The following is a 13,557-nucleotide window of genomic DNA, read 5'->3' on the forward strand; positions in this document are numbered from 1 at the left end:
TATCAGCTTGAAGGCTGATGATTTAATGAAGTGAAGCAAACCAAGCAAAAGGAGGAGGAGAGTTATTTTCTCCAATCCCTTACTCTCCCCTCCCTCCTGGAAAAAAAACCAGATAAGCAGCAGAAAACCTTTGCCCCAAGAACTCAGAAAGCAACAACTTCTCTATATTCCTCCCCCTGTCTCAGAAACAAAGCCTCTTCCTTGCTCTGTAGCTCTGTTTCAAGGCCATGACACATCATACTCACATCAGGTAAAAATTCAGAGCTCACTGACAGCCACTGATAGCACAGGTGTGCCCATGATGTTAATAAGGAAAGCCTCATGATTTCAGGTGTGATGGAAGTGTTAATGGGAACCTTCTCCTAGTTTTTCTTAAAAGCAGATCCCTTACCACAGACTTATACCCAGCAACTACAGACTTTTGATGAACAGAACTTTTAGCTACAGGCATAACTAAGGCATTAAAAACTCAGACTGTTGCTCTTAAATGGACACAGGCAAGTGGAGTTCTATTCTGGTATCTAAGGACAGTGACAGAAAGTTTGCCCACCACACCTGAGCCAGCCCTAGTGTTGGAACTGGCACGGGGCTCACATGCCAGCAGGGTGGCAATGCCATCATGGAACCCTTACAGGTTCCTGCACAGCACACAGCCCACACTTTTCACACCAACCACAGCATGCTGATGGTCCTGTCCCTGCTGACTGCTGAGCTAACTGCTCATGGAAGTCACAAATTTCACCCAGTTCACAGTTGCTGAGAGCACTGTGGGCCTCACCTCTCACTGATCACAGCAAGAAAATTCAGTGTTGAGTTAATGCTGCTGAGTGTGTCATCCAAGGGAGACAAGAGGACTAATGTGGCTCTGGTACATGCACACAAAAGGTAAGGATGATTCTGGCTTTGAGTCAGAATATTCAGGTTTGGTAGTCCTGTCACAGATAGAGGAGGAAGTACATACCAGCCACTACACCTGAAGACTTTCCTGCTGCACTTCCAAGGGCAGCTGCGATCTGCTGCACAGTCATACCAAAGGTTACTGAAATTACCCATTCAGCAATCCAAATCTGCTGACACACAACCCTAAATGGAGCCACAGACCTTGCCTCTGATGGCCTGGGACTGTTTCAGCTCCCTAAACTGCCCTGTACTAGAGATAAGAAACGATATAGGAAATTGTTTTCCGGCTCCCCAGCAGATCATTCTGGTGCTGTTCAGATAAGGGTGCTCACAAAGTAAAGAAATTCTTCGTGCCCTGTTTCTGAGGTACCAGACATTTGAGGCGAGATGTGATTAGGTCTTGTACTCAGTTTGTACTCAGTGTGGCATTAACCAATCAAAGAGTGAGCTTGAATGTCAGGGTTTTGTTTCATTTTGTTTTTTTAAGCAAGAGGCGCAGATGCAGGTGCAGTCCCTGTAGTGCTGGGCTGATGGACAGGAACATGGCTTATCACATTGACAGTGGCAGGAATTTGGGATTACCCCAGCAAGCAAAAAGCCTGCAAGCGTGATCCAACTTAGAGACCCACAGCCTAGCCAAGCCAGGACAAGTACATGCAGGATCATGACTTCTAAAAATACACATAGCTGGCATTTTAAAACTCTCACGCTGACAATGTCTTGTAGGACTATCTGAAACCACTGATGGCCCTACAACCAACCAACAGTCAAAAAAAAAAAAAAAACCACCCAAAAAAAAAAACCAAAAAAACCCTGAAAGCTTAATGAAATACCTTTGCATGCATGACCACTAACACACCTCTGCATGACCAGTGACACACGGAGAGTTACTTCCACTGTTACAAGGGCTGTTTGCATTAAGGTTAATTCCATACTTTAAAACGGTGAAAGTTGTGCTCCTCTCATGGGCACTTAATTGCTTCAGAACAGAACCATCACCTATTCTAGGATTAATAATTAAAACTATTTGGACATGGTGAATCAGGGAAATCCCTCTGTTCTGGTAGTACAGGCGCTCAAGGCGCTCACAGCCAGGAAGATGAAGTCACGGCGAGCGGGGAGGGCGGAGCGGAGGGAGCACCGGGGCAGCCCCTCGGTTTACCGCACACCGAGCGGTGCGTGTCGCGAGACCCCTCCGTGTCTGACACTGCTCATAACGAAATATTTAATCCGACTCGTGGGACCTGTAAAGCGTGAAACTCCTCAGCACCGGCAACTCCTCCGACACGGCCGCTGTCACTGAGGGTTTTCTGCGGGGGGCCGCCGCCGCCGCTCTACCCCGCGCACACCGTGGCAGCTTCGCAAACACCGGGCCGCCAGGCTCGGGAGAGAGGGGCAGAGGCACAGGCGGAGCCAGGACCGGGCCGGGAGAGCGGCACGATCTCAAGCAGCCCCACAAAGGGCGAGCCGCCGCTGCCCGGAGAGCGGGCAGGCACCGGCACCGCGCCGGCAAGCACAGGCCCCAAGCGGCCTGGACGAGCCTCGCCCGCCGCTGCGCCCGAGTCGGGCGGAGCTGCCACGCCGCGGGAGGCCGGACCCCGGGCCCGGCGGGCACAGGCGAGCGGCGGCGGCAGCAAGCCGCGGGGGCGGCACGGGACCGGGCCGCGCCTCGCCGTGGCGCCGCCGCTGCCGGCCACCTGGCGCTCCCCGACAGCCGCCGACAAACAGGGCCCAGCAGCGGCGCGATCGGCCGCCCTACCCCTCCCCGCCTTGCGCTTTGCTTCTCTTCGCTTCCCAACCCGGCCCCGGCCCTGGCCCTGGCCCCTCGGCCGCCCCTGCCCCCCCGGCGGCAGCAGGGGGCGCCACGCCAGGCGCCGCCATTTCGCTCCGCTCACCTGCGGCCTCCGAGCGCACCCTGCGCTGCGGGCGCTGCCGCCGGCCAATCACCGTCTGCTGACGGTCGTAGGCAGCCAATCGGCGTGGAGGAGGCGGGCCGGCCGGGACGCGAGGGGGCACGGCATGGCGGCCCCTGGCGGCGGCGGCGGGAGCTGCAGCGCGCTCAGGCGCACGTGGGCGCGGGCCCCGCACCGGGCCCGTGCTGTAACGGCGGGGGCGCGCCTGCACCGGGCGGGACACGCGGCCGCAGCGGCCGTACCGGGCTGGGCGCGCGGTTCTACCGTGCGGCCGCTTCCTGTGTCCCAGAGCAGCGCAGCTCTGCGCCAGCAGCTCCCGTCCCTCGGGGTTCTGCGGTAGCCAAAGCAGCGCACTTCCTGGCCCGCCGGTGCGGCCCCGTCGGTGTGGCGGGCACTGCGGGAGGGCTGGTGACCTGCGAGAACAGGCCCCCGACCCCGCGACCCATCGCGGGCCGCATCCCGTCGAGGAGCCGCGGTCGCCGCTCCCGGCTTCAGGCGGACGAACTTTGACTCGGCCGCGCCCGCCCGCCCCAGGGCGCGGCGAGGGGCTCCGAGGTGTGGGTCCCGGTGCGGAGCCGGCCCGTCTCGGCGCAGCCGCCCCTCCGGCGCTGTCCGGCGAGCGGTGCTGAAAGCGGCGGCAGCCTCGGTGGGGCGGGGCGGGGCGGGGCAGCCAAGCAGGTGGCGGTGCCGCCTGGCCCCCCCGTGCCCCGCCGGCTCCCCGCCCCCGCGCGCCCCGCCGCCGTTCCCGTTCCCATTCCCATTCCCGTTCCGATTCCCCTCACGTCAGCTGTCCGCCCCGGCGCGCTTGCTCCGCCGCTCCGACATGGCCAGCACCTTCGCCCGCGCTCTCTCCGCTCGCCGCTCCGCCGGCCTCCTGGCCATGGTGGGCGCCGGCTCTCTCGCCGCCGGCTTCCTACTCGCCCGGGACTCGGTCAGCGCGGGCGACCGTCAGCGTCGGCGATACCCGCCCAGGTAATGCGCGCGGGCGGCGAGGGCGCACGGGCGGGGGGCGGCGGGCGGGGAACGATCCCTGCGGCACCGGCACCGGGGGCGGGCGCGGCGGCTGACCCCCGGCTCGAGTCTGGCCGGCGGGTCCCGGAGCAGCTGGTGGGCACGGCGCGATGGACGCTGCTCATCCATGGCGGGAAAGACCAGGAGGCCCTGAACCAAGCCCGTCCGGCCCCGGGGCCCCGGGCCGGGAGGGGGACGGAGCGGCCGCAGGGGCTCAGCCGTGTGGGATGGATCCGCCCCGCCTTGGGCTGCTGGGCACCGGCTCCGCCGTCCCCGCCGTCCCCGCCGTCCCCGCGCACAAGGACATCGGCACAGCCGCGGCCCGGATGCGGTCCCGCAGGGACCAGAGAGCGCGGGTCCCGGCTCTCCGCGGTTCGTCGGGGTTGCCGCGGGCCCCCTTCACGGGACCCGCGCTGGCAGGGGCTGTGAGGGCTGCGGGGGCCGCCCGGGCGCATTCCTGTGTCCGGGGGTTGGCTCTGGGCGCTGCGGTCCGGGCAGGGAGCCCGGAGCTCCCCGCTGCCCTGGGTGGTCCCAGAGTACCAGGACAAGCCGCTGCAGCCGGGGGACATGCAAGAGCGGGAAGGGACAAATGCTTGATAATGCTTGATAGTAGGATTGGGGTCCCGGGGGACTCCTCGGGATGACCGGGAGGGCAGAGATTGGGGTTGTTTGGGAGACAGCAGTGCTGGGACCGCCAGTGCCGGTGGGGACATACCCCCGGCTCGGCCCAAGGGAATGCAGGGAGACTTTGCCAATGTCCTGGTAGGAACAGGATGGAGCAAAGGGTCCATTTTGTCCTGCTGGCAGAACACCGAGGATCTCTAACTGTGGGAGCTGGTGTCAGAGCAGCCCCTGGCCCGACCTCATCTGGCTGTACCAACCTTCCCACGTGCCTCCCTTTGGGACAGGGACTCCTCTATTGAAAAGCAAAGCTTTGCTGGCAGGTCCTGGCTCTAACCTCTCTGGGCCAGTTTTTAAAGGGAGAGCTGGAGGGGCCTGTGGATGCTGAGCAAACAGCCCCATGGGTGGGTTTTGGATGACAATGAGACATTCAGTCAGGACTTCTGGGAGGTGGGCACAGGGCTGACCTGGGCCAAGTGGGTGCATACATGGCCACAGGCTGGCTTAGGGGTGCTTTTGAGGTAATACTGGCTCTGCAAGAGCCCTGGCCCTATTTGCACACCCAGCACCTGATCCCTTAAGCCAGATAAGTGTCACAGCTGCAGCACAATGCTAAGGTTCAAGCTCTGGACCAGAAGCTTTCACGTCACTCCCCTCCAAACGGCTCTTTGTTACCTCGGGAAGCCCAGGAGGGCCAAGTGCCTCACATTCCCATGGTTCCACTCACCATGGCTTGCCATGGCAAGTGGGGTGGAGAAGAGGCTGGTCCTGCCCAATGTTTGTGCTGCCGGCCCTGGGGACCACAGAGCAGCAGGCGCCAGACAGGACTGGACACAGTAACTACCTGTGTCTCGCAAGAGCTAGGCGGAGTGGGAACGGGTCGAGGGCCAGAAGGGGAGAGGGATGTGGCGGCCACCAGCCAGTCCTTATGCTGGCAACAGCTGCTTGGCTTAGCACATCCTAGAGGCAGGCCAAGAAAACAAGGACTGAGTTTTCCTGCCCATCCCAATGCCAGCAGAGACTGTGCACAGGGAAGGAGCAGGGTGGGAAGGAGGCAGCACGTTGCTGTTCGAACACCAGCAGCTGCTGCCATCCCTGCACCAAATGCCAACAGTCAGAGCCGAGTGTTGCTGTGCTGCATTGCAGACTGGGAACCCTGGGCATGTGGAGGGCTCGCAAGGAGCTGCCAGTGGGGCTCTGGCAAGCTGCTTTGGGCTACAGAAAGTCGGGGACAGAAATTGATTAATAGAATTACAAAGGCCGGATGTTATTGATTTTATAGCTCCCAAGAGGGGGATGTTTTCCAGCTTTCTGAACAACTGCAGAGACACAGACATTAGGTCAGGAGGGGATGAAGTCAAGGTGAGGCTGTGGCTGAGAAGCTCTAAAATTAGCTTCCTGGGGGGTTCTGTTCAGTTGGGAATGGTTTTGCGACAGTGCCGACACTTGAAAAGAACCTGGATGGAGCCCTAGGGGTGAGCTGCAATCTCTCTTCTACAGCTGACTTGCCTGAGGATTTTTCCCCTCTAGTCTCTAAGTTAAAAACCGAGAGGTATTGGCAGCAGCCCTGAGGGGTCTGAGCAACACTCTACAGCCTCCTTTCAGAGGCACTGTGGTATGGATGGCCAGGCTGGGAGGGCACAGGCACTCCCACCTCCAGCAGATATAGGTACCCTGTGCCTTCTGCCAGGGGGGGTCCTGTGACAGGCATGGCCCCACGTTTGGGCCACCACCTTGGGGCTCCCTGCCAGAGCCTCTCCAGACAGAGCCAAGCCCCTTCCTCCCTGCCTAATCAAGCCTCGTGCTTGGCTGCCTGCCAGCTCACAGTTCCATGCCATGACACAGGGTCTGCTGCTCACCCCACACCTCTCCAGAGGCCATGTGTGGCTGGGACTGCCTGGGCACTTCAGGCCAGTGATGCCAGGAAGGGCACTGGAGGCTGCCAGACTAGAGGTGAAGAGCTGTGGGGAGGTGCAGGTAGTTGTTACTTCTGGGGAAACTGCCCAGTCAGTAGACAATGGAGTAATAATCCCTGCTGGCTGCTGAGCAGGTCTGCTCTGGGGTCAGGCACCTGCTTGCTCAAGGGCAGAGAGGGCAGCTGCACCCCGAGGTCACGGGCAGGCTGAGGTGAGCACAGGACAGCGTGGGTGCCAGTGCTGAGCTGCACTCCTGGCAGACATCCACGCTTCCAGCCTCTGCAGCTGGGCAGGAGCCCACAATACCACAGAACCGTGGAATCATGGAATCACTGAGGTTGGAAAAGACTTCTAAGATATCACTTGGTGCTGTGGCACAAAACAAAATTTTTGTGGGGACAAACTAGATGGTGCTGAAGTGGCCGTAATTTTAAACCAGCCATGGGGACCAAAACCAAGGGGTCAAAGCAGCCCAGGTGCAGCATCATCTTGACACTATGACAGAGGACTCGTGGACACCCTGAGCATGTGGTGGGACTGTGGTGCCACTGACAGAGCCCTCCAGTGCCAGCCTGGACACAGCCTCCCCCAGTGGCTCTGTGGCACCACGGCGAGCACAGCACCAGGTGCTCAGGACCTTCATCCTAGCATTGCCCAGCTGCTCCTGGCAACATCCATCCAAGTTTCAGCTGGAAAAGCTGAAGAGAGGTTGCCCCAGTTTGCTGGCTGTGGTCTGGGCCTGTTCAGGGCACATGCACTCCAACCAGGTGTTCAGTCAGCTCTGCAGTAGGCACAGCACCTGCAGGAGCCTGGAGTCTCAGGGTTTGGATGCTGAACACCTCAGGGAAGGTGCAGACAACTGTGGCAGACAGCATGCTTCGACCCATAGCAGTCTCCTGCCTGCTGGGAGTAAGCTGGCTTTCCTTGGGAGCCTCTACTGCCCCTGGGCATCCTCTGTCACACAGAAAGCACAGCAAGTGGTCCCGGCATGCCCAGCAGCAGGGCCATGCTTGAGCAGTGGAGGAACCTGTCCAAGTGTCCCATTCTGATCAGCAAATGCTTTTTACAAGTGTCACTCTGGGGAGACAGTGGCCAGCAGATGACAGGGGCAGAAGCAGTGAGGGAGGCCAGGGCAGGCTACTTCTCATGCATGCCACATCAGCCTCTTAGCTGGATCATCTCATCAGGGCACAGGTCTGTGTGTGGGTTGGGAGCAGCCCTCAGCCCCCTCAACCTGGGACCAGTTCCTCTCTGGAGCAAATGCCTCCTTCTGCTGGTCCAGGCAGCCGTGCTAGTGCTTCCCCACACGATGCAATGGGAGCCCTACCTCCCTTAGTTTCTGCACAGCACAGGAAGCCATGAGCAGTAGCCAAGCTGTGGGCGAAGGGCCACATTCCTTGGCCTGCAGACACAGGGGAGGAGGCAGTGGCAGCCACAGGGCTCTGCATTGCAGCACAGGATTGGTGCTGGCAGCCAGAACCAATGCCCAGTGTGAGCACTCAGCCCAAGAGCAGGAGCTGAGCACAGGGGGGGAGGACTTGCTTCTAGTGCTGATGTCTGACTTGCTCCCAACAACCAGACCTGTGCTAGCCCAAGCACCTTTCCTCCCACATGGACCCCCACCCCAAGCTATGTCATCCCCAAAGCAGGCTTCTCTCAGAAGGGTGTCCCCAGGAATGCAGGGCCCCCTCCAGCCACCAGTGTGGTCTCCTGGGCTGACAAGGGCCAGTCCCATCCCACTAAGGTGAATGGAGGCACCCTCAAGAGAGATTTGGCCAAGGCAAGCGAGTCCTGCCCATTTCCCTGTAAGTGCAGAACAAGTACAAAACCTGTCTAAAGTGGGAATGAGGTCAAGAGACAGCCTCCCACTAAGCTGATTAGAGGAAAGCATCCCCCTAATACAATAAACTGCACTGGGTCTGTGCTGTTCCCACGGGCTGCAGATCAGGGTCAGCCAATCTCCTGCCCCACAGCATCCGGGGGGCAGAGGGGCAGGGGTCCAGGGGTCAAGCAAGCCAGGACACTGCAGACTGCATGTCCTGCCTCCCCTACCCACTGTGTCAGCAGACAAGGAGCAGCCCCACTTGAGCTGGCATCAGGGCAGCCCCAGGGAGGACAAGGGGAGTGGGACCCCCACTCTGCAGCCCAGCTGCCCTGGCAGCTCAGTGTGGGGATAGGCTCACGTGGCCCCACTGCTCACCCGGCAGGTTTTCCCACTCTGGGGCCCTGCTGTGTGTTTGATAAGGAGCCGCTCCCTAAGGACTGGTACAGATTTGCCTGTGGACTCTTGTCTTGGTTCAGTGCCAGCCCTGGGCTTGGGCTCTCCCTGCCCTTGCCCTGCAAGGCCTGTGACTGCCTCCCTGCTCCCAGTTGCTGTAGATAAGCAGAGTATTTGACCCCTCCCTGAGCTCCCCTGCCCATACCTGCCTGCATCAAGAGTCTGTGTGGAGCACAGGCACAACTGCTGGGGTCTCCTGGCCCCAAAGAACCCCATGGTGTCTCCTCCCACAGCGCTGAGTACCCCGACCTGCGGAAGCACAACAACTGCATGGCCAGCAACCTGACGCCAGCCATCTACGCCAGGCTCTGTGACAAGGCAACCCCAAATGGCTGGACCTTGGACCAGTGCATCCAGACTGGCGTCGACAACCCTGGCCATCCCTTCATCAAGACTGTGGGCATTGTAGCTGGTGATGAGGAGACTTATGAGGTGAGTGGCAGCCAGAGCCTTGCCTGCAGCATCCAAAGGAATCCCAGTACCCATGGTACAGCCAGTGGCCTGGGTCATTATTGCCCACCTCCTCTTGCCCAGCCTGAGCAGCTGGAGAGGCCCCTGGAAAGTCTCCATGTGCTCCTGCAGGACACGGGGCTCTTTTGGAGCAGCTATTGCTGGAGTCCTGCAGGTCCTGCTCCACTTGCCCTGTGAAGATTGCTGTTGCACTGCAGGACACACTGTCCCCCACACTGGCAGTGTGGCCCTGCCGGTTCATGAAGCCCTGGGTCTGCTGCCCATTGTCCCACTTGCTTCCAGGTGTTTGCCGACCTGTTTGACCCTGTGATTCAGGAGCGGCACAATGGATACAACCCCCGCACCATGAAGCACGTCACAGACCTGGATTGCACAAAGGTGCAGAAGCTGGACAGTGGTGCTGCACCTTTGTGGGTGCAGAGCCCAACCCTTGGGGTAGGGCTCTGACAGCATCAGGGCCGCCTGCGAACAGCCTGTGGCTCCTGTCTGTTCCAGATAAAGTTTGGCCAGTTTGATGAGCGCTATGTGCTCTCGTCCCGGGTCCGGACCGGGCGCAGCATCCGTGGCCTGAGCCTGCCGCCAGCCTGCACCCGTGCCGAGAGACGAGAGGTGGAGAAGGTGGCCGTGGATGCCCTGAGCGGCCTCACTGGGGACCTGGCGGGCCGCTACTACCGCCTCAGCGAGATGACCGAGGCCGAGCAGCAGCAGCTCATTGACGTGAGTTAGTGCAGCTCCCGAGCAGCCCCCCGGGTGCATGCAGAACAGGACCCCTTCCTGGCACTGCCTCTCTGGGAGGTTGCATCCTCTTTTTACAGCTCTGCTGTCTTCAGCCAGGAGCCCTGCCCTAGCAAGGCAGCCCTCATGAGCCAGGAACTCTCCAAACTCAGCCCCAGCAGCTCATGGCCACCTCTGACTCCTGTCTCCATTTCCCTGCCCATGCCCAGAGGAAGGCAGGCTTGTTGCACTCCGCTGGTGCCCCACCATCCCCTGGCACAGGGTGGGCTGTGCAGCAGCAACCTTCTGCCTCCCAGGCCAGGAAGGCAAGGGCTCCTGCCCCTGGGTGCCCTGCCTGGGAGAGCCGTGGTGAATCTCCTGCGTGGCAGATGGGACCAGTGCAACAGGGAGTACTGGAACAAGTGAGGGTGCCCTGGCTCCAGCCATGCATCCTGGGTGAGCCCATGAACTCTGCCTCCCTCCAGGACCACTTCCTCTTTGACAAGCCGGTGTCCCCGCTCCTGACAGCAGCAGGAATGGCTCGGGACTGGCCTGACGCCCGAGGGATCTGGTGAGGTTCTGCCCTGGCACTGGGCTGCAGGGCAGAAATGGGGGGGACGTACTGCTCCATCCATCTCAGCCCTGCCACCCACATTTCCCGTGTTTGCCACGCCACAGACCCTAGCACATGGCACCAGTGCCCCTGGGCCATGCTCACCATGGGTTCTGTGGCCTCACCTAGGAGCTCCTTGTGCATCACTGTCAGCAGTCTACTGTTCCCTACACAAACACAGCACAGTGCTGGCAAGAGGGACTGTGGAGCCAGTACCAGCTGTCAATCCTGCCTGCTCTCACTATCCTGCAGCACCTTGCACTCTGAGGCTGCCAAAAACCTCTAATTGCCTTCTGCTCCCTGGGCAATCCCCAGCACTCCTCCCAGCTTCTGCAACTCTATGTGACACCAAACATACCCTGCCACAGTCACATCTTACTGCTCCCTCCCAGCATCTTTGCACAGCCATGCAACATCCCACACTCCCGCAGAGCAACACTCAGCTCTCTTGTCCGCCCGTGCCACCCTCGCTGACGCTGTGCCTTTACATGGAAAACATCTCCAGGGCACATACGGTTCCCAGCTCCAGCTGCACCTAACCCAGCCCTCCAGTGCACACTCTGTGTCTACAAGCCAGGCTCCTGTCCCCAGTCCAGGCTGGGTCACCACCATGCAGGCACCCGCCTGTGCCCAATGCACTGGAGACAGCTCCCATCACCAGCAGTGATACATGTGGATGGGCATGTGGATGCCCATGTACATGTGGATGGGCACTGGCCCATCTCCAGGAGCATCTCCTGGCTGCCCAGCTTGGTGCAGTCAGCACATGGGAGCCAAGGGCAGCACTGGTAGCACGGTGGCAGGGGCAGAAGGGGCACAGTTGAGTGGGCAGAGGGTCTCTGCAAGCTGCCAGCACAGCCAAACACTGCCTTGTCCCTAGGCACAACCACCAGAAGACCTTCTTGATCTGGATCAATGAGGAGGACCACACACGTGTCATCTCCATGGAGAAGGGGGGCAACATGAAGCGCGTTTTTGAGCGGTTCTGCCGGGGCCTAAAGGAGGTGAGTGTCCAACAGCTTCTGCTTTGCCAGCCCCATAAACAGGCAAAGAGGGGCAGGCAGAGCTCCTGTGGGGCTGGCCCTCTGCTGGGTGATCCTTGGCCAGGGCTGAACGACTGCTTGTGCCTCTAACTCAGGTGGAGCGGCTAATCCAGGAGCGAGGCTGGGAGTTCATGTGGAATGAGCGGCTGGGTTACATCCTGACCTGCCCCTCTAACCTGGGCACAGGGCTGCGAGCAGGTGTCCACATCAAGTTGCCACTGCTCAGCAAGGTATTACCATGGCCAGTTTTGTGGTGAGCCAGGCTAGGACTGTGGGGAGCTCAGCCACGAAGGTGCAGGACAACATGGGACCCAGCCTTGGAGCATGCTCAGGTTCCCATGCTCAGGAGGCATGGGGTCCAGCCCCTGCCTGCATTCCTGGCCAGAGAGACCTGGGTCCCAGGTGTCAGCCTGGGTCTGCTTAGGGCAGGACTCTGGGTAGGGCTGGTGACCCACTGACAGGACCCTGTGAGCAGCAGGGACCCACACAGGGAGCATTCGGCTGCAGAGCCCTGACTCCCTTGTTGTTGGTACTGCTGAGCACTGGCACTTTCTCTGGGCACCAGGACAGCCGCTTCCCTAAGATCCTAGAGAACCTCCGGCTACAGAAGCGTGGGACGGGTGGTGTGGACACTGCAGCCAAAGGCGGCGTCTTTGACATCTCCAACCTGGACCGTCTGGGGAAGTCAGAGGTGGGTGCCAGACAGAGCTGGGGAGGGAGGTTCTGGAATGTGTCTGCATGAGGGGCCCACAGTGCCCATGCAGCCCCAGGGCCGTGTGCTGGGACCAGCATGTGCGTGCTGGGAGCAGCAGTGCCTGCCCCCCATGCAGCAGGAGTGGCCAAGTGGTGTGGCTCCCAGGACAGTCCCTCAGTCACCACATCTGTGCTTGTGGTGCAGGTGGAACTGGTGCAGCTGGTGATCGATGGTGTGAACTACCTGATTGACTGTGAGCGGCGGCTGGAGAAGGGGCAGGACATCCGCATCCCCTCGCCACTGCCGCAGTTCCGGCAGTGAGCGGGACCACGGCAGCGCTCTGGGACCCAGGGCCCCCTCAGCTTGTGCGATCTCTGTGCCCAGCATGTCGCTGCATCCTGTAACCCACAATGTGTCAGGTCAGACCCCATAAACATGCGCTGCTGTAGCCGTGACTCAGGCTTCTTCTTTCCCCAGTGCTCAGCACCCCACTGACCTCCCAGACCCCTGTCCTCCTGCAGAGGCACCACTTGGATTTCCCCCCCATCACACAGCTTCACAATTACCACATGTGGGCTCTGAACCCCCTGCCCCATCCCATCCACTCTGGCCACCTCCCAGCTGGTATCAGGAGCAGTGCAGCAGGGCCAGGAAGCACTGCATGGCCTCAGGTCCCACACTGAGCAGCACACTCTGCAAGGTCTCCTCTGGCAAACAAAGGTACTCCTCTGGGAAATGTGTCTTGAACACCCAGGCAGTGGACCAGTGGCAGCAGCCAGTGGACCCCATGCTCCTCCAGGATCCTGGATGGGCTGCAGCCAGCTTATCCAGGATGGGCAGTGCCTGCACCAGGATCTCGAAGGCAGGAGCACTCTCGGTATCCTGGAGCACAGACTGCTGCAAAGAGCAACATTGCACTGCCTGTGCAATCCACACTTCCCTCAGAGCTCCTTGCTCCATGTCCCACAGGGGGTTTGTGGCAGGCTTGCTACAAGGATAAGGACGCAGGGACAAAGGGGAATCTTCACCCTGAGCCATAGCTCTGACCCCCAGCCGCTCCCAGCCACAGGTGGCTGAGCAGAGTACATGCACACTCAGTGCCAGGAGCGGGTGTCAGTCCTGGGAGTCGTTCCCTGGGCGCGCGCAGTAGCGCGGAACGGCTCTAGAGCTGAGGCAGCAGAACCGGCCCTCGAGCACGCATCTCCCCGCGGCGGCTGCGCTCCCGGAGGCCCGTGCTCACTCACTGGGGCTGGGGTCCAGCAGCACCAGCAGAAGCAGCATTCCCGGGCTGGCAAGGAAAGCAGCCATTCCAGCGTCTTGTGGGCCTCAGGAGCGAGCGAGAGGGAGATGGACGAGGTTCCGCAGGGCTCGCTCCGGCAGCTC

General features: G+C 60.4%; 2 protein-coding genes across 12 annotated transcripts in view; one reads left to right on the forward strand and one right to left on the reverse strand.

The window, feature by feature from the left end:
* PPIP5K1 (diphosphoinositol pentakisphosphate kinase 1) overlaps positions 1-2,876 on the reverse strand; it is a 42,780-nt gene extending 39,904 nt beyond the window's left edge. For 10 of the 11 annotated variants that reach the window (XM_050978517.1, XM_050978507.1, XM_050978514.1 and 7 more), the window contains exon 1: positions 2,796-2,876. The gene's annotated coding sequence lies outside the window, so the exon portion shown is untranslated. The remainder of the gene's footprint in view (positions 1-2,795) is intronic. The other variant, XM_050978506.1, reaches the window with a different exon arrangement.
* Positions 2,877-3,616: 740 nt separating this feature from the next.
* Positions 3,617-12,622, forward strand: CKMT1A (creatine kinase, mitochondrial 1A). Its single transcript, XM_050978520.1, has 9 exons — positions 3,617-3,785; positions 8,873-9,071; positions 9,393-9,488; positions 9,606-9,827; positions 10,310-10,395; positions 11,318-11,441; positions 11,576-11,710; positions 12,046-12,171; positions 12,379-12,622. Exons 1-9 carry the CDS (start codon positions 3,637-3,639, stop codon positions 12,493-12,495), a joined length of 1,254 nt encoding a protein of 417 aa, XP_050834477.1. The 5' UTR covers positions 3,617-3,636; the 3' UTR covers positions 12,496-12,622.
* The last annotated feature ends 935 nt before the right edge of the window (positions 12,623-13,557 follow it).

This window comes from Serinus canaria, chromosome 10, assembly GCF_022539315.1.
Source record: "Serinus canaria isolate serCan28SL12 chromosome 10, serCan2020, whole genome shotgun sequence".
Taxonomy (NCBI): domain Eukaryota; kingdom Metazoa; phylum Chordata; class Aves; order Passeriformes; family Fringillidae; genus Serinus; species Serinus canaria.

What these genes read in the sequence shown, in the direction of transcription:
- CKMT1A (XM_050978520.1), top strand. Translation starts at nt 3,637, where the DNA reads ATGGCCAGCACCTTCGCCCGCGCTCTCTCCGCTCGCCGCTCCGCCGGC. An exon ending in TCTGCCGGGGCCTAAAGGAG is followed by an intron (nt 11,442 to 11,575) that starts GTGAGTGTCCAA and finishes CCTCTAACTCAG; the next exon opens with GTGGAGCGGCTAATCCAGGA. An exon ending in AGTTGCCACTGCTCAGCAAG is followed by an intron (nt 11,711 to 12,045) that starts GTATTACCATGG and finishes TCTGGGCACCAG; the next exon opens with GACAGCCGCTTCCCTAAGAT.